We start from the raw sequence: 20769 nt of genomic DNA on the forward strand, positions 1-20769 counted from the left end.
TATGAAATCAAACATACGGATTGGTTGTCACCAATCGTAGTAGTGCCAAAAAAGAATGGAAACCTTAGGGTACGTGTTGATCTTAAAAAGGTCAATGCAGCTACTAGGAAAGACCATTATCCACTACCTTATACGGAACAAGTTTTGGAAAGAGTGGCTGGTGAAGAAGCTTACAGCTTCTTGGATGGATTCTCTGATTACAATCAAGTGTCCATAGCACCAGAGGACCGGCATAAGACAACTTTCAATATAGTGTGGGGGAGGGGGGAGAGACATTTGTATACAAGGTTATGCCCTTCGGTCTCACCAATGCCCCAATAACATTTCAACGATTGATGTGCATAGCCTTCAAAGACTACTTACAGAAGTGGTTGGAGGTATTCATTGATGATCTATGTGCACTCTTAATGGTGGGCGGACCATCTAGCCTGCTTAAGGAAAGTGTTCGAGCAATGTCAATTATATCGTATATCCTTGAACCCTCGAAAAGATCATGCATATAAAGCACCAAATTTATAATATTGCTTCTTTCTATCTTTAAAAAAAGTGAAGGATCCACATAATTCTTGTTGAAGTCAATATTTCTCTAATAATTTGAGAATCTGTCAAACCATACTCGAGATGCTTACTTTGACCATGCTTGAGGTGCTTGCTTTGATCCATATAAAGCGTTCCTTAACTTACACACATGTTGGATGATGTAGATATTCATACCCTTAAGGTTGTTCCATGTAAACCTCTTCCTTCAAGCAACCATTAAGAAAGGAATTCTTCACAAATATCCATTCTTGATTTTCTCCTAAAGAAATGATGGTTCTCACCATTGCAATCTTTGAAATGGGTGAGAAAGTTTCTTCATAGTCTACTCCATAAGTTTTTGCATATCTTTTGGTAAAAGTCTTGCCTTGAACTTGTTTGTGTTGCCATATATATATAGGCAATGATGTGTGTGAACACACTTAGGACTGCCGGGGCACTTTTTCCCTCTTTAGGAGGTTTTTTTCCCCGGCTTGTATATACGCCCATCACTCTAGGGCTAACTTATCTTTTGTACATTGACACAATCTAATACATTGTGTGTTGTGTGCATTCTTGCTTCTTCTTCTCCAAGCTTTATGTGCTTTCCTACAACCCTAATTCCAACAATTGGTATCAGAGCAGGCATCGGCTCCCAGGGCTACACCGCCAGCACCCTCCGACTCACGTTCTCCGATTGAGGTGAGCTTTCACGAGCGCTTGCAGGTCCCTATACTCTGCAAATAAGCCCGTAGGGCTTGGCGTTCTCAAAAATTGCATCTGAGGTCGTTTCGGGCTCCGTTTTTGCATTTCAAGTTCTGCACAGGTATTTTCGTCATTTTCTGTAGAAATTTCGGCAGTGTAGTTTTTTGCAAAACAGTCATACGTACTCTATTGTGGACCGTGCTACATAGCACGAGTTGTTTTTTGTTCAGTGTTTGCTTCATTACAGGTAGCATTTGCATCAGTTTCAGTCAGTGGCCATGGCTGATAACAGCAATGATGTATTTCGCATGTTATCTGCTGATGACAAATTGGATGGAGACAGCAACTACCCACTTTGGGCATACATGATGCAGCATGTTTTGGTTGCAAAAGGAGTGTGGAACATTGTACAGGGTATGGATGTACGTCCAGGTTCTGTGGATGTAGGATCTGTTGAGGATGTTGTAGGTTCTAGCAGCTCTACTGTTGTTGCTGCTGTTTTACCCACTGCTGAACAAGCTCGTTGGGATGGTAAAGATGTGCAGGCTCATGCCTTGATTGCACTTTCTGTCAAACATAACATCACCCCACATATTCGTTCAGCTAAAACAGCAAAACAGGCTTGGGATATTCTAGCTGGTTTGTATGTAGGTCGTAACGAGGCAAAAATCGCTTACCTGCGTAAAGAGCTAGAATTGAAGATTATGCAAGAAGATGATGACATGAATGTTTTTCTTGCTGAGATTAAAGATCTCAAAGAACAGTTGATTTCTACAGGTGAGATTATTCCTGATCATTCTCTTGTGCAGACTGTTCTTGATACTTTACCTGAGACATATCAGACTTTTGCTTCCATGTGGAGACTTCTTAATAAGGACAGACCTGATGCTGTCAAGTATGATACTTTAGTCAACAAGCTCTTGCAAGAAGCGCAGTCCAGGCAAAACAGGGCCAGGCAGCGTGCAGTTGATCAAGCATTTATTGCTGCCCAGCAGCAGAGAAGAAGTGGTAAGGCAGCCCCTTCCACTGTTTCTTCTCCTATTAGTAGGTCTGCAACTTCTTCTCCTTCCACAGGTAGCAACAATAAGTCTGAGAAGGCTCTTGATAAAGGCAAGAAAAAGACCATGTGCAACTATTGTAAGGCAAATGATCATGTCATTAAGAATTGCCCTAAGCTAAAGGCTAAAGAGGCAAAGAAGAAAGAATCAAATGCAGCCACAATAGCGGATGCTTCTACAAATGCAGATTCTGCAAATGTTGTGCAGGATACAGAATGGGCGTTTAGTGTGTATTGCCAGTATGACCCATCTGTACATGATGCATGTTTGGCAGTTTCTGTTGACTCTAATGTATGGTATTTTGACAGTGGTGCTACAAAGCACATTACCTCGCATCGTGATATGTTCACTTGTCTTGAGGCTGTCTCTAATGGGAATACTGTCACATGTGCCAATAATGCTTCTTACCCAGTGAAGGGCGTTGGTAAAATTATGCTTACTGCTGCAAATGGCAGCGCTTTCACACTTTCAGATGCTTTGTATATGCCAAGAATAAAGAAGAATCTATTGTCTGTCTCTGCGCTTGCTAGACTTGGATTTGTAGTCGATGTATGGTCAAGAGCCAAGCTTTGCCACATACGTTTTGGCTTAAGGCTGCCATGTGTGCTGCATATGTACTCAACAGGTGTCCCACTAAGGCCTTGTAGTCTATTACTCCATACGAAGCTTGGCATGGCAGGAAGCCTTCTATTGGTCACTTACGTGTCTTTGGTTGCTTGGCCTATGCTTTAGTGCCTGTGCAACAACGTAGAAAATTGGATGATAAGGCTGTCAAATGCATTTTTGTTGGTTACAGTGCTGAGAGCAAGGGTTACAGATTGTATCATCCGCAGTCAAAGCGTATCTTGATTAGTCGAGATGTTGTTTTTGTGGAAGATGCTGTGCAGCCCTTGTTATCATGTACCAAAGAGACAGGTGTGAGCTCACGGGATGTATTTGATACATTGTTGCCTCTATTTACAGGTGGAAATTCAAATGTAAGTCCTAATGAGGCAAATATTCAACCTATGTAGATTTCAAACGACATCATAGATCAGCCTATTTCTGATGCAGATTTACAGGATGTAATTTCTGAGGATAGGGCTGAAAATGAGCAGGCTAGAGGTATGCCTAAATGGCTGGTGCAAACCTTGCGTGATAGTAAAATTGATGCATCTATATCTAGTTGTACTCGTTCAGGTTTTCAACATGCCTCTTATGCATCAGATTGGTATGCTTTGGCTGTGTCTAGTATGTGTGAAGAGGAAGAACCTCTTTCATTTGATGAGGCACAAAAATCAAAAAATTGGTTGGCTGCAATGCAAAGTGAATATGATGCTATAATGAAGAATGGTACATGGTCTTTGTGTGATTTGCCTATTGGTAAAAAGGCCATTGGATGTAAGTGGGTTTTTAAGTTGAAACGAAAGCCAGATGGCAGTGTTGATCGCTATAAGGCTAGACTTGTTACAAAGGGTTATGCTCAAGAAAAGGGCATTGATTTTGATGAGACCTTTGCTCCCACTTGTCGTATGACTACCATTCGTAGCATTTGTACATTGGCAGCTCATAATGGTTAGAATGTACATCAGCTGGACATAAAGACTGCGTTCTTGAATGGAGATTTGCATGAGGAGGTGTATGTATCGCAACCTCGTGGTTTTGTTCAAAGAGGGCAGGAAAACAAAGTGTGCAGGTTGAAAAAGGCTTTATATGGTTTAAAGCTACTTGAGTGGCACCATACATCTTGGGTTGTTTTATCCCAAGGGGGGATCGTTGCCGCCAGATTTACATGCTTTTTCGGACTCAGATTGGGCTGGTTGCTATGACACAAGAGGGTCCACAAGTGGTTTTTGTTTCATGCTTGGTAGCTCATGCATATCTTGGTTGAGCAAGAAGCAACCTACTGTGGCCACTTCAGCTACGGCTGAGTGTGTGTGGCTCAGACGGCTTATGGCTGACTTGGGTGTTGGATAGGAGTCTGCCACCTCTATCTTCACTGACAGCCAGAGTGCATTGGCAGTTGCGAGAAACCCAATTTTTCATGCTCGCACAAAGCACATTGAGGTGCATTATCACTATGTCAGGGAGAGACTCTCAGCAGGAGAGATCAGCTTGGCCTATGTGCCAACACAGGACAACCTCGCCGATCGTTTCACAAAGGCGCTTCCTCATGAGAAGTTCGAAGCTTTCCGCAAAGCTTTGGGCTTGCTCCCCTTTGTGGACTGATCTCCTTCGGGCATGGCACTCCCCTATACATGAGTGCTAGCTCTCGTTCACACCATCACTCCCAGGGGGGATTTGTTGCCATATATATATAGGCAGTGATGTGTGTGAACACACTTAGGACTGCCGGGGCACTTTTTTCCTCTTTAGGAGGTTTTTTCCCCCGACTTGTATATACGCCCATCACTCTAGGGCTAACTTATCTTTTGTACATTGACACAATCTAATACATTGTGTGTTGTGTGCATTCTTGCTTCTTCTTCTCCAAGCTTTGTGTGCTTTCCTGCAACCCTAATTCCAACAGTTTACACTTCTATCCAAGTTACATTTGATATTATAAACCCATTTCATCCAGTGACCTTCACGTCATTTTTGTGTGGTGTGATATCCCAAGTTTTATTCTCTTGAAGAGAATCAATCTCTTCATCTATAAGCCACTTTCCACTCATGGCTTTGTATAGCATCCTCAAACCTTATTGGTTCTTTGTCATATAAGCATAATTTTTGACCATAAAAGAGTCATAGGTCAACCCTTTGAATCAGATGTCTTACCCTTGTAGACCTTTGAGGTTGAACTTCTTCAACATCTCCACTTCCTTGATTAATTTTAGGGGTCACTTCTTAAGTATCACTAGAGCTTGGATCACTAGTGATGGTGCAAGGACCTCCTTTCCATGGAGACATCTTATCCTCTTTTACTTCTTTGTGTGAAGGTAAAGCCTCACTTGGCTCAAATCTGATGATGATCTCTTCATGTTTGCCATACCATCCATGCATCTCATCAAAGTCAACATCTCTGCTAACATACATCTTGTTTGTAGAATCATAGCATTTGTAGACACCCTTTTGTAAATCAATTCCAATGAACACACATCTCTTCTTGTTTGTAGGATCATACCATTTATAGACACTCTTTTGTAATTAAATTCCAATGAACACATATCTCAAAACTTTTGGCTCAAACATTGTTTGTATCTCATCTGACACATGTGGATAACATAAGCACCCAAAGATATTCAAGTCTTCCACGTTACGCTTTTGTCTTGTGAACTTTTATCCCAGAGTTATTTTTGGATCGATCAATGTTGATCGATTAATCAAGAAAATCACAGAATTACATGCCTCTATCCAATAGTATTGTGTCATGTTTTTCTCATATAATATGGCTCTTGCCATCTTTGCAATATGTTGATTCTTCCTTTATGCTACTTCATTTCTTTGTAGCATGTATCTTGGAGTCAAGTACCTTTTGATACCTTGTTGATTTAAATATTTGTCAAATTCCCATGCCATACTCTCTTCCCCACTATTCCTTCTCAAGATCTTGACCTTGAGACCACTTTTCTTTTCCACTTCTAAGTTTAATTGTTGAAACTTATCAAAATCTTTTCTTTTAGCTTTCAAAAAATATATCCAAACCTTCCTTGAATAGTCATAAATGAAGGTTCTATCATATCTTGCTCCTCGAATGATTTGTGCTTGTGTTGGACCCCACAAATCCGTGTACAAGATCCAAAAGATTTTGATGAATATATCCGTCTTTGCTGAAAGTCTTTCTTGATGACTTTGCATTTTGACATGGTTCACATATTCCGGACAATGCTTGTCCTTTGAGAGTTAGCAATCTGTCAATCCTTTGAGAGTTAGCAATCCCTTACCAAACCTTTATAAGTTATCTCCTTCAATTGAGAGATTCTATTGATGAGATTCTCGTATATGCACATGCCTATGTCATAAGCATTGCATCCAAAATAAACATCCTTCTTACCTTTTTGAATGTGTTATACACACCCATCTAGATTCATTGTTACTTTTATATTTTTCTCTACAATCTGTCCAACTAACACCAAGTTCTTTGTAATTGCTAGAACATAAAGAACATTGCTAAAATGTTGAACTCCTCCTTTGGGAATCTCTAAACGTATACTCCCAATGCAAGTAGAAGATGTGTATTATCTCCAATGAATACACTCGTCTTCTTAGTGACTTCTTACTTTGATGCAAACAAGTCTTCTCTTTCAGTCATGTGATTTGTACATGCTAAATCTGTGTACTATTTGTCTTTTTCCATTAACTGATGATGCATGCCAAATAAGTTATGTTTATCTTCTTCTTTTCTCTCTTTCTATTGACGTGTAATTCCCTTGCTTCCTAACGTCTCTTTTCTTCGAATAACAATCAAGTCCAATGTCCTATCTTGCCATAATAGTTGCAACCATCTTTGTTAACCTCCTCAATATCAAGATTATCGTTTACCTCATCCTCTTTCATAGTGTCGTCTTTGTTGAGTCTCAAGAACTTCATTATCTCAAGAACTTTATCTCAAGAACTTTCATAGTGTCGTCTTTGTTGAGTCTCAAGAACTTCTTTCATAGTGTCGTCTTTGTTGAGTCTCAAGAACTTCATTATCTCTTTCTTTGGCTTCTCTCCTACTACCTTCTATGAGTCCTAGAGGCATGTTTGGCATTGCATCGGCTCCAGTGAGTATACCCCATAGATCATTAGATTGAAAGACTATTTCGATTTCGAATCTCCAAGCCTGATAGTTGTTATGTTCAAGTTTTTCAACAGTATTTTTTTATACCTCTGCCATGATGTGACGAGGATAAAGTGCCTTTGTAAGACAATGCTAGAATATATATAGTAGCCTTACTTTGAGCTTAATGTCAAATAGGGAAGGTCTAAGTGCTTTGTCTACTAGTAATAGTAGTCGGACCATTTTTAAGTTTGGTCCGCCTAGTGTGAAAACTAATCACTTGTTGTAACACTAAGTAATACGCATTCATTCCCTTGCAATAGAATCGTTGTGAGCTCTTCTCTTCTGTATTTTTGCTTGCATGTATGCTATCGTACTCTTGCTTGTAGAATACTACTTCCCTCACATTTTGTGAGAGAGTTATAGAAGCGAAAGGTGGTAATCTCTCTTGATTCCCTCTGGTTTAAACAAAGTTTAATATACTACATTTGAATGAAAGTCACAAACATAATTGAGATTGGATAAGAGGAGAGAGCAATTCCCTCTAGTTTAGACGAAGTTTAATATACTACATTTGAATGAAAGTCACAAACATAATTCAGATTGGATAAGAGAGAGAGAGAGAGAGAGAGCTTTATTAATGTTGGCATGAGGCAAGAATGACCTATAAGACCAACGTAATACAAATCATACACAATCTATAAAAATTGGAGGATATCTATAGCATCTCCCAAAGCTATCATACCAAAAGATAAAAATGAAACGAAAATGTGAATAAGGTGTGTCACACATGGTTGATCATGAGAAGTCAATGAATTTTCTCCACTTGGGAGATGTCAACGCACTCTTTCTCATGATGAGAGGGTTTTGGTCTAAAGGTACTTGATGTGACAACTCTCCGAGTGGAGCCACAGAAAGGGTTTCCACAAAACACTCGACCATTAATACAATTCAACACTTAACTTGGCCATAGTCTTAAACACAAGACACTTGATTCCACAAAACTGTAAAAGAGAGACATGAGCATCTGATACCGTATAGAGGTTGGAATGGACCAACCCCTCCCCCCCAAAGTATTTTATTACCCAAGGAGAAAATGTCATGTATAAGATTTGGGGAAGCACACGCTCCACATTTATCCACATCAACTACGAATAGTTCATATACATAGGATGCCATTAAAAAAACCCCATGAAAAATATGTATATTCCATGTGCTTATCCAATTAGCCCACATAACTGTCCATAAATCCATATGGCTCAATCATAAGTTCATAAATCTATTTATGAATCCATATGGCTAAATCATAGGCCAATAAACGTGTCCACAAACCCATATAACTGAGATAAAATACCGCATGTCAATAGCAAGTGCCCAATGGCTCAAATACATGCCGAGTTATTGTACCAAGTGTCCAATGGTTGTCCATACATAGCCAATTTAAAAGATAAATACCCAATGGCTAAAAATCATAACATAATGATAAAATACCCTTGCCTTTAATATTTCTTCGTGATGGAAGCCTTCAAAACATTCCCTAATAAGTAGATATAATCATGAGCCACCTTTAAGAGAGAGAAAGAGAGCAGTCAGTATTAGGGCAGCCTGTAGCGGTGGTAGAGACCCATAACCTTGGAATAGAGAAGAGTTGCCAACATGGTAGATACTAGTTTGCAACACTAGGACTTGCCCAAATGAAGAGAGAGGGCTTCAATTTATAGATTTGAGACTCATGCTCTAGAATGGCAAGTAAAAGCTATAATGACAAGTATAGAGCTGAGGTAACAAGTGTGAGGCCACTTGTCTCACTTTGATCCACTGTCTTGCCGCATGTCCCAATTTAAGAGACGATTCCCACCCATAAACTATCGCTAAAAATATATCAACTCGTAGATATTCTGTCAAAGGTGCTTCATCAAGTCCCCCCATTTGCCTAGCTTATGGACATAATGATGCGAACGAAATTTCCATTGGGGCTTGTCCAAAAATAGTACCCCTCCTAGATTTTAGGAGTGTGATCCTTTATATTCCACCTTATTAGAAATGTATGCAAGCACCATGTTGAACCATGTTTCAGTACTATATCTCTCCCAAATTCTCGAAGCTCAACATACATGCTTTCCACTTGACACTTGAGCTCCAATACCATTTTGGTATCCAAGAAACTACCTAAAGCGCCTAGACCAAGCTTCAAGTGCTAGATCTTTTGTATTGGATAATTCCCCATTCCCATAGCTTGTACTTTTCAAATATTTAGACATCATGGAGTCCACCGTAGCCCTTTCATACTAGAAAATTTCCAAGCTAGTGACATCCTCCCCAACTTCTTAAAAGTCCGCAACTTTAAGCTTCAAGCCATGTATCCAAAATATAATCATGTCCCAGAAGTGAGCTAGACGAAAGAGTTTGAAAATTCCAATATAATTAAATGAATCCATGCTCCAAATAAATGGGCAAGACTAAATAAGTCTCTATAATACCAATATCAAAATCATATCCTCGATAAATGCACGAAACAAAACAATCCCATGAGTCCAAATACCATAATCATGTCCCAAATACATGGGTGAGAAAAAACAATCCCATAAGTCCAAATATCATAATCATGTCACAAATAAATGGACGAAATAAAACAACCCCATATGTCCAGATATCATAATCATTTTTTAAAAAAATGGGCAAACCAAAATAGTTCCATAAGTCTAAATATCATAATTATGTTTCAATAAATAGGCAAGACAAAACATGTCCCAGAAGTCCACTTATCATAATTATGTCCCAAAAAAAAATGAGCGAGACAAAACAATCTTGTAAGTCCAAATATCATAATCATGTCCCGAATGAATGGACAAGATAAAATAGTCCATAAGTCCAAATATCATAATCATGTCCCAAATAAATGGGCAAGAGAAAGTAGTCCCATAAATCCAGATATAATAAGCAGATTCTAGGCTACTAATCCTTTGTACAAACATGTCCCTTACCAACCAAGTGTCAGTCTACATGACCCTTGGCAAAGACATAAGTCGCCTATCAACCAGGCTCCATGTTTACTCTACCACTTGCACTCCGTATTAGTACTCTGATCACACCCCTTGGAGCAAAGGTGCGCTTAAGTTCACTCTACCACTTACACTCTATATTCGTGCTATGACCATACCCCTTGGAGAAGAGGCAGACTCAACATAAATTCAATGTTGGTACTCTGACCACACACCTTGGAGAAAAGGTGGAATCAGTTCACTCTACCACTTACACCCCGTATTAGTACTATGACTACACACCTTAGAGCAGATAAGAATCACTCAACCATATTCCTTGGTGCTCCATAAACATTTATGCTACATAATTTATAGGCATTTCGACCACCAATAGTTTTACAAGCATTTCAACCACCAATAGAAATCCATAGAAAAATCCTCGATCCATGAGTTATCATGTGCTCCATGAATCCAATATATCCCAGTGCAAGGAGCCAGAAGTCCATTTGATAATCATGTATACCATAAATACCAAGTTTTTCAACCATTGAAAATGTTTCCATGAAACAACTGAATGCAAACAATTCACCAACCTCCTTGTATACACATACAAGGGTAAGCACTTATCTGAATGCAAACAATTCACCAACCTCCTTGTATACACATACAAGGGTAAGCACTTATCCAAAATGCACATTTCCTAAACACAAAACAAACAAGCACGGAAAAGTGCTTCTCTCTTGTTTATCAAGTTCGTCATGAGTCCGGACAAGATTGCTACGGGCTTCAATAGAATAACTCAAATACCAATAAACTAGTCCAAGCTCAAAAGCGAAGGTTATGCGTCCAAAGTAGATTACACAAACTCATATATCCATAAGCCAAACATTCTTCTATTTATGCTCATGATGCATGGTTGCTTCCATAAGTGGATAGGCTTGCAGAATTTAACTACACTTATAGCTAGTGAGATTGTCTTCAGATGTGTGAGAGCCAAAACTTTGATACCAATGTGACAGTGGACTAAGAGAAAGGGTTTTTCACAATTAAACACTTAAATTGGCCACAGCCTTGAACATAAGCCACGTAATTCCACAAAACTGTAAAAGAGAGTAGACCGAAATGGGCCAAATCCCCCCCCCCCCCCCCCCTTCTTGGAGTATTTTATCACCCAAGGAAAAAACATCATGTATAGCTGAGACACAATACCCCATGGCAATAGCAAGTGCCCAATGGCTCAAATGCATGCCCAATTGCTTGTAGCAAGTGCCCAATGGCTATCCATATTTAATGAATTAAAAAGACAAATGTCCAATGGTTGAAGACCATAAATACCCTTGCCTTCAATATTTCTTCACGATTGAAGCCTTCAAAATAGTTCCCAACAGATATAATTCATGGGCAACATGAGAGAGAGAGAGAGAGAGAGAGAGAGAGAGAGAGAAACCAGGACCAAAGCTTCAAGCATTAGATCTTTTGTATTGGATAATCCCCCATTCCCAAAGCTTGAACTTTCCATATATTTAGTCATCTTGGAGTCCACCAGACCCCTTTCATACTGGGAAATGTCCGGGCTGGTGACACTTGAAGGCAACATCTAAGCGTTGTGTAAAAGGCACACAAGAGCGATATCTCAACATTCAAGTGGATGATGGACAACAAACTGTGGTTTATTAGATAGAAACTTCACAGCTCTTTACTATCTTGATCCTCTCAATGAAGCATTTCTCCATGTTTAAATATCACTAGTACACACTACACATTATCCCCCCCCACATAAATGCTTCTCCACAAAAAGCAGTTATATGGTGCCCTAGTATTTAACAAACACGACACTCTAGTTGCTACAATCCAAATCACTTCTCATCATTTCAGAGTGCACTGAATATGTGAACTTGAGAAGCATGCATGTTATGCTTCATGAAGGTGCACAAGTCTAAGTAACATACCTTCATGGAATGCCCGACTTTTGCTGCTATTCACATATGATTAGCTCATTTGGGGGATGTGTCAACACCCATACTTAAAAAATGAAAAATGAAATCACTAGCCCATCACTAGGTTTATCAAGAGGTGTTGCATTCCCAAGGAGTACTCAACGGATCAGATATCCACACATAGCTAAATGCAGGCTTTTTGTCCTAATTTACTTAGTGTAGGTATGTGTAGTGAATGGGTAGCTAGAGGTAGAGGGTTCGAAACCCACTTGGGGAATATATACAAATATAAACACATTGTTGTGTAGTGTGAACGCCAAGATCCATTGGTATAGATAAGAGGGGTGGATCATGATTTACAATCTAACAAAGCCAACTGGTTCTTCTCGCTTTACCTCCTATATCTAGCTCTTCAACGGAAGCTCTAGAATTTGAAGGGCACCCCAATTTTTTCTTTTGAAAGGCTTTGCTTTAACTAGCTTTTCTTTATGAAGAGATTGGAAGGGCATATTACTACATTTTCCTAACCTTTGAAGGGTAATTTTATTTTCACCCTGCTGGTGAAGGTTTTAACCCCCTTAGAAGGGTACTGCAACCTTCAAATTCTAGCCCTGCTGCTCTATCAGTGTCCTACCCATAGCTGAAGATCTCATGCCCGCAGCCCTTTGGTCCCCAATCTCTTTGAAGGTGTTCCCATCTGTCCCCCAAGGTGTGAATGATATGGTGCATCCTTCTTGGTGTGGATCTCCTGAGCTAGAGTGGAGCGAGATAGATAGACCACATTATCATGCCCTCTCCCTTATCCGCAGTAAACTCTCCATCCCACATTACATCACCTAAGTCAAGTTTGTAGCTCACCTGATGCGCATAGATGTATCAATCATATACATTCAAAGAACTCATGTCATGGAAGAGAAAGCTGAGGTAGACAGTGACTACAATCACTTGCCTTATCGTCATTCTGTGCAATGAGCATCTTAGGGTGACATTGGCTGTAGGTATGCATTGACCAGACGTTGGATGACTTCCATTTACTCTCTAGACTCATGGTATTATAGTGGCTTCAATCAATGAATATATGATACACCTAGCTAACAAAGCAGGCCTCAATAGATATGTAATGCAACTTTTAGTGTGCATCTTCAAATGTAGACGCATTTTTTTGGGACCCAAAAAATCTATAACGAATTGATCAGAAAAGGTTTTATTAGAGTAGTGCTTAAACTACCTGTGGTCTTCGAAATGTTGTTGATGTAAGAAAGATGAAATTCACATCAGCATTTGTAGAGGAATCTGTCTTTCTCTTGAACACATCACAATATACATAAATTTTCTAATTTATGAGTGCAGAACCAAGCCTTCTCAAGTCCAAAATAGTGATCAAAGTGTTGATCTTTGGCGTTCAATTGCTTGCATAACATCAAAGGATGGGGATATGTCCACAGGCACCTGCAAGAAACAATTGAATTATTGACTGCTCTGCAATATCATCCTCCAAAAGGATACACAGGCAAAGAATCGACTTTACATGAACAGATTTGAGGGCAATCAGTCATTAAAACATTATCTAAGGTTGTAAAAGACAACTACAATAATAATTTCATATCGTAATGAAGTAGGAAGATAAAAGAAATTATGAAAAATCAACTGAAAGTCTCGCAATCAAACCTTTTTTACATAGTACACCATACAAGAGTCAAAGATGGAGATAAACCATATATGGGTCTAAAATGGGCAGTGCACCACATCTAAGGACATTAATGATATGTCGTACAATTCCAAATCGTATTTATGATTCAAGGGAGAAGGCAAAGATGAGATTCTTGGAAGATATAATCTCCTGGAAGGCCCCATGGAAAAAAGCTTGGCCTGAATTTACACCTGCTGGATGCCATGCCATTACTTCATTAAGCTATTGATTAATTAAAAGCTCAAAGTCATGTTAGTCAAGTGGATGTGGCTGTCATGCATTAGGACTCAATGCATGTGAAGAATGTATCTCAAGGTAGCACCACAGCTACAAAATTCTTTTTTTTCCAGTTTTTAGTGTAATCTCTTGTAAAGCTGACACTTGGAAGGAAACTGAAAAATCGTAATCTTTAACAACAAACGAAGGAGAGCTTTTTTGAAACATGGCAACCACATCTTAGCTGATGATGTGATAATGGATACAAATTACCTTTCATTTTGTTAGAGACATCAAAGTTGATGAATCAAAGGGTAATCAAACATTTTCTTTCCTCATGGAAAAATGAGCCTGAGGAGCAGAACCTGCGTACGGGCAGCTGAAGAAAGATGTACCCAACACCCCCCCTCAATGTCCAACCAAAGGTGCCAACCAAAGGTGAACTATTTCTATGGTCCGATGCAGACTCCATCACATCCCAGCTAAGAGCCTATGTGAAGATGTTTGCAAAATTCTCTGTCGTCGGCACCTCCCTGAACATGATGAGCTCGCACACAACCTGATGATGAATCTCAATGTGTTTCATCAAGCATGAAACACAGGATTCCGAGCAATGGCCATGCAACATTGCAGGGTTGTAGGCTACTTCTTTACGACTCCCATATCATGTAGAATCCTCCTCAATCATAATGCCTCATATGATGCAAAGCATGCAGCTTTGTACTCAAGCCTCTGTGGATAAGAGTGCAGGAGTGGGCTGTTTCTTACTAATCCAAGACATGCCTTCCAAACCAAGAGAAAAACAATACCCAACTAGTTACTGAGTGCCAGGTGACGGAATCACCCACCCAATCTGTCATGAAATTCCTCATTGCTTCTGTTTTCTACTGTTCATGTGTGGCATATGGAGCCTGACATGACATACATGTATGGCTTGTGGAGCCTGACATGGTGTGTATGTAATGGTATATGGAGCCTGGCATGACAGTACATGTATGGCTCATGGAGCCTGACATGATGTGATTTCCCCGAACTAGCTATTCTAGTGACAATCTATATTTATGTTTTGGGAAGATTCCAAAAGGATCATGAAGCCTTGAACACTACCTGATACAACCGAGCAGATGGGTGTTTCTTCCAGTCTAGCTGCACTCGTGTGTGTGCATGACTTTGATTTTATATTTAGATGACTTGTCTTGTTTGCCTGGACAATGCCTGAGATTACTACCTATGTTGTCCATGGGGCCGGGGACGCTTGGGCACCCTGTGGACGTGTATGTGCATACCTATTTGGGACTGACAGGTGCTCTACATGTGTTTTACAGGTGGTAAGTGGTCCCTAAAAACTCAATTTACAGCTTTATGATTTCACGTACTAATATTTATTGGTGCAAGTCCACACTACTTATAAGTTGTACACATTGGGCATGACTATTTTAATACACGTGGCAGCCACAAGACAGTGGGCAATCTGCTTGGAGGAGCCCCATCCCGGACCTATGGACTTCACAGTCGGGCGGTCATTGCGACTAGATAGCCCAAATGACTGTATTGGATTTCATAGTCGCGCGGTGATATCTCCACCTTCTAGGTATGTTTCTGCTCCCAAAGTTTCATCTGGAGTGGAGGGTTTTGCATGGGAAAACAGCCCTAGATCTGGGCATCACCGCCATCGCAGACATGTCGAAGGGGATGATGAACAATAACAACAGGATGCTCGGCACAACAAGAAGGCCAAAGAGTTCAAGACAGAGGACAAGGAACATCAAATTCAAGGGCTATAATGGAAAGCTGGATACCACTAAGGCACTTGCATTCATATGGCAATTTGAAATAGCCTTTAGAACATAAGACTTCACAGAGAAATCTATGCGCATGCATGTGGGAATGCATCTTAAAGAGATTGTGAGTGATTGGTGGATGGCAAAGCTATTGGACAATACAGTTGCTCGTACGTGGAGTACTTTCAAGGAGCAATTTTATGATCAGTTCCTTCCTCCCCACTTCGAAAAAGATGTACAGAAGAAATGGATTGGCTCACACACGATGAAGGCGAGTCCGTTTCTTCATGTTTCAAAGTTTTAGCGGATTCTTCTCAAGGTCACACCTTTCATGACCATTAGTGAGGACGAGAAGAAAAGAAAATTTGAGCCAAGGCTGCAACGAATCATCCAAAAGAGCCTAGCAGTGTATCCTCACAGAACTTTACACGAGCTGATATATTCAGCTACTATTTCGAAGAAACTACATGGCAAGGGAGTGTCAAAAAGACAAGAATTCAGCTTATACAAGGGAAAATTCAGAGCTAGAAATGAGCAGAAAAGGGTGGACAGCCACCTAAGTTTATGCCCAATGAGTCCAAGGATGCAAAAGGGGGCTCTGAAAAGAAGCCGGGGGGTAAGAAGGATGATCATAAGCTGTCAAAACAGAATATTTTTAATTGCATGAAAGAGGGGAAATGCTTCTTATGTGGTAGCAATGATCACATGAAATCTCAATGCTCCCAAAATGCCAAAAGGAATAATGTGCAAGATGCAAAACCAAGTGTGAATGTTATACCTGATGTATAGGGTAATACTGCACATGAGCAAAAGAGAAGAATTTTATGTAAGGCTTAGGACAAGTTGAAGGACCAAACAGTTTTATTCCTTTTTTATAATGCCTCTACAGATAACTTTATATCCATTCAGATGGCTACTGCTCTTGGGCTAAAACCCAAGGAATTGGGCATGGATTTTCATGCAAATTCTGCCTTTGAGGGCAAGAAAGTTCGAGTCACTCCCATCATCGGGAAGCTTCGCATATAGATTCAGAGATATTTGGATCATGAAGACTTCCTGGTAGCACCGCTTACGGGATGTGATGTGATACTTGGGATGCAATGGCATTATTGTTTGGATCCCAAGATTTTGCACAAAGAGAAAGTAAATTTTACACATAGAGGTAGAGAAGTTTGTATTGATGGGGGAGTACCATACTCGTTGTAAGCGATATTTCTATTTCCAAGACAATAAAGAAATCAACTTGTTCTTACTTGGTCTTTGTACGTGATAATGTTGAGCATGGTTCTGTAATTCCAATAGATCAAGATAAGATTGATTTCTTTAGTAATTATGCTGATTGTTTTGCTGACTCCCTGGACAGTTACCCCCAGAAAGGCCAGAGGATCATTGTATTGACATAATCCCTAGTAGCTCCCCTCCCAACCAACCTCCTTACAGGGTGAGTGCTATCCAACACGAGGAAATTATGACTCAAGTGAATGATCTTCTTGAGAAAGAGTTGATTAGACCAAGTTCTTCGCCTTATTGTTCTCCAGTTTTACTTGTGTAAAAAAAGGATGGGTCATACATAATGTGTGTTGATTACAGGGCCCTTAACAAGATAATCATCAAGAACAAGTTTCCAATTTCTAGAATTGATGATGTTCTTGACAAGCTTGAGGGAGCTGCTTGTTTCAGTCGCATTGATCTTAAGAGTGGCTATCATCATATTAGAGTGGTAACTCAAGATGTACACAAAACGGCTTTCAAGACATCATTTGGACTCTATGAATATTTGGCGGTACCATTTGGTCTTACAAATGCTCCCGCTACTTTCAATAGAATGATGGATGGAATTTTCAGACCTCACCGCAAGTTCACAGGAACTTTCTTTGATGATATTAATATCTTTTCAAAGAGTGAGGCTCAGCATAAGGAATATCTCGCGATTGTTTTTGAGGAGCTTAGGAAACACAAGCTTTTCATCAATGGAAAGAAGAGTGAATTCTTTTTGTCAGAGATCCATTATTTGGGGCGCATATTGTTTTGAAAGACGGTGTACGCACGGATCCTGCAAAGATTCCAGCTATTAAGGACTGGCCAGAGCTTCAAAATGTTCATTAAGTCAGGAGCTTCATTGGTCTATGTTCTTACTATCGACGATTTATTCAACACTTCGCTTTCTTGGCTTCTCCGTTGCATGATCTAACGAGAAGAAAGTTGTATTCCGTTGGTCTGATTCAAAAAGAGAAGCTTTCCAAAAGTTGAAGAATGCCATCATCTCAAGGCATGTTCCTATTATTCCAGACTTACATAGACCTTTTGTGGTCGAGTGTGATACATGTGGAGATTATTTGGGGGTTGTTTTGAATCAAGAGGGACATGCAGAATTGTATTTGCAGGTTTATGAGAAAGAGTTATTGGCCGTTATTCATGCCCTACAAACATGGAAAACATTATCTTTTGGGGGCTGAATTCATGGTTAAAACAAATCATCAAAGTTTATGACACTTTCTCACACAGCCTAAACTCTCAGAAAAGTATCTAAGGTGGGCAAATTTTTGTCCATGTTTCATTTTCAGATTTTGGGCATACTCCGAGCAAGAAGAATCTCGTAGCGGATACTTTGTCACGTAGGCCTCAAGTGCATGCAGTGACAAGACTTGTCAGGGATGCGAGATATGTACTCTTTGGAAACAGATTTTCAGCTTATTTGGGCTGATTTGAATGGTGGTACTACTATCCCATCTTATTCGATACGAGATGGTTTCCTAATGATACAAACTGCATTTGTGTGGTCCAAGAGTTGCGCCAAACAGTTATGGAAGAGTGCCATGCTCCTCCGTATGCAGGTCATCGAGGCATTCTGGCTACTACACAGGATTTGAAACGTTATTTCTTTTGGCCAGCTTTACATAGGGATATTGAAACTTATGTTTGTAAGTGCTCCGTGTGTCAGAAAGTCAAATTTGACAAGCACAAGACACCTAGTTTCCTTCAGCCTTTACCCATTCCACAAGAACCATGGGAAAGCATTGCCATGGATTTCATTATGGATTTGCCGAGATCGGTACATGGTAATGATGCTATATGGACTATCATTGATCATTTTAGCAAACAAGCACATTTTATTCCTGTGAGAAAAACAATCAAGCCAAAGCACATGGCAAAGTTATTCTTGGCTCAGATTTTCAAACATCATGGCATGCCCAAATCTATTGTGGGGGATAGAGATCCTCGGACCACTAGTTTATTTTGGCGGGCATTGTTTGATAACATGGACACAAAGCTGAACTTTTCATCAGCTTATCATCCTCAAACGGATGTTCAGAGTGAAATTGCAAATTCACCCATACTTGATTTGCTCAAGTCTTATGTATCTGAGTAGAAAACAAATTGGGAAAAGTATTTACCCTTGGTTGAGTTTGCATACAATAATACTATGCATTCTTCAACTAACAAGGCTCTATTTGAGATAGTTTATGGCAAGTTGGTGCTACCACCTATCTTACGAACAAAAGATGAAATCTTTGCAGCCGATGAGAATGTCCGAGATTTGGATACTGCGTTTGCATAGATTCGGACAGCCATAGAAAGATCTCAAGCTAAGCATAAAAAAGCAGCTGACAAGCACAAGCGAGAGATTATTTTCAAGGAAGGTGATTGGGTGTTACTTAAGTTTGAGAAAGCACGCCTTCGGAAGCGGCCAGGTAAAGAAGGCCAGTACCCTAAGCTTTCAAACAGGTATTATGGGCCATTCCAGATCTTACAGAAGATAAATGAAGTAGCTTATAGATTAGTATTTCCCGATCACTGGAAAATACATAATGCATTTCATGTCAGCTTGTTGAGGCCTTATGTAGGAACACTTCCCTATGGAGCGAGTTTTGGAAGATCCACCAGAGGTGGATGAGCTTGAGGAGGTATTGCAACCTGAGCATATAGTTTTTCATAACGTAAGCATGCGGGAGGCAAGCTAGTACGCAAGTATCTCGTGAAATTTAAAAACTATTCGGCTATGGATGCAAAATGGATGGGAGGATTATTTTCAAGATTATCTGGAACTTCTGCCAGCCTCTCAGGAAGCTTTTTAGTTGCGGTCAACTACTTAGATGTCAGGGGGGAATGTCACGAAATTCCACATTGCTTCTGTTTTCTAGCGTTCATGTGTGGCATATGGAGCCTGACATGACATACATGTATGGCTTGTGGAGCCTGACATGGTGTGTTTGTATGGCATATGGAGCTTGACATGACAGTACATGTATGGCTCATGAAGCCTAACATGATAGTACATGTATGGCTCATGGAGCCTGATATGATGTGATTTCCCGAGACTAGCTATCCTGGTGATTATCTGTATTTATGTTTTGGGAAGATTCCAGAAGGATCATGAAGCCCTGAACACTTCACTTGATACAATTGAGCAAATGGGTGTTTCTTCTAGTTTAGCTGCACTCGTGTGTGCATGACTTCGATTTTATATTTGGATGACTTGTCCTGTTTACTTGGACAATGCCTAAGATTACTGCCTGTGTTGTCCATGGGACCGGGGATGCTTGGGCACCTTGTGGACGTCCTGTTTGGGACTGCCAAGTGGTCTACATGTGTTCTACAGGTGGTAAGTGTGCCTAAAAACTCAATTTACAGCTTAAAGATTTCACGTACTAATATTTAATAGTGTAGGTCCACACTCATAAGTGACCGGGCAAAAGATGGGGACACTCAATTTATAAGTTGTACACACTCGGCAGGACTATTTTAATACATGGTGGCCAAAAGATGGGCACTGCACATGATTTGGGCAATCTGCTTGTAGGCGCCACATCCTAGACCTAAAAAGCACACACTTGAGAAAGTATTGGCGGGCAAGCTCTATTACTCGAGAGACCTCAAGTTTGGGCTCATGCACATGCTTTCCTAGTGGATGGAGGGCTGGTCGACCAGATTTGGAGCTATCTACCGCTAACTACCACGTCAGATATCAAGCAGGTGAAAGGAGGGAGCTGGTCGACTATTCTGGAGGCTTTTTTGGTGCTGGCCGGCTGCTAACAGCTCTTGAAAAGCTGTTGGTCGACTCATCCATGGACACCAGAAAGCTGGTTGACTTGAGGCCTTCCTCTGTTGGCGGGTTGCCTTCTGGCATGTAAACCTTTGCTGGTCGACTCTTTCCTAACGCTTCTGAGAGCTGGTCGATTTCTGAAACAGCCCCATAAGGCTGG

At 40.3% G+C, this 20769-nt stretch overlaps 1 protein-coding gene across 2 annotated transcripts in view; it reads right to left on the reverse strand.

The window, feature by feature from the left end:
- Positions 1-12957: 12957 nt before the first annotated feature.
- The window catches only part of NUDT3 (nudix hydrolase homolog 3), a 167634-nt gene continuing 159822 nt past the window's right edge, over positions 12958-20769 (reverse strand). For both annotated transcript variants that reach the window (XM_086810333.1, XM_086810332.1), the window contains one exon: positions 12958-13327. In XM_086810333.1, the coding sequence (XP_086666459.1) occupies positions 13259-13327 (69 nt within the window). In that variant the 3' untranslated portion in view covers positions 12958-13258. The remainder of the gene's footprint in view (positions 13328-20769) is intronic.

This window comes from Cibotium barometz, chromosome 16, assembly GCF_041138505.1.
Source record: "Cibotium barometz isolate CiBa-2024 chromosome 16, ASM4113850v1, whole genome shotgun sequence".
NCBI lineage: Eukaryota > Viridiplantae > Streptophyta > Polypodiopsida > Cyatheales > Cibotiaceae > Cibotium > Cibotium barometz.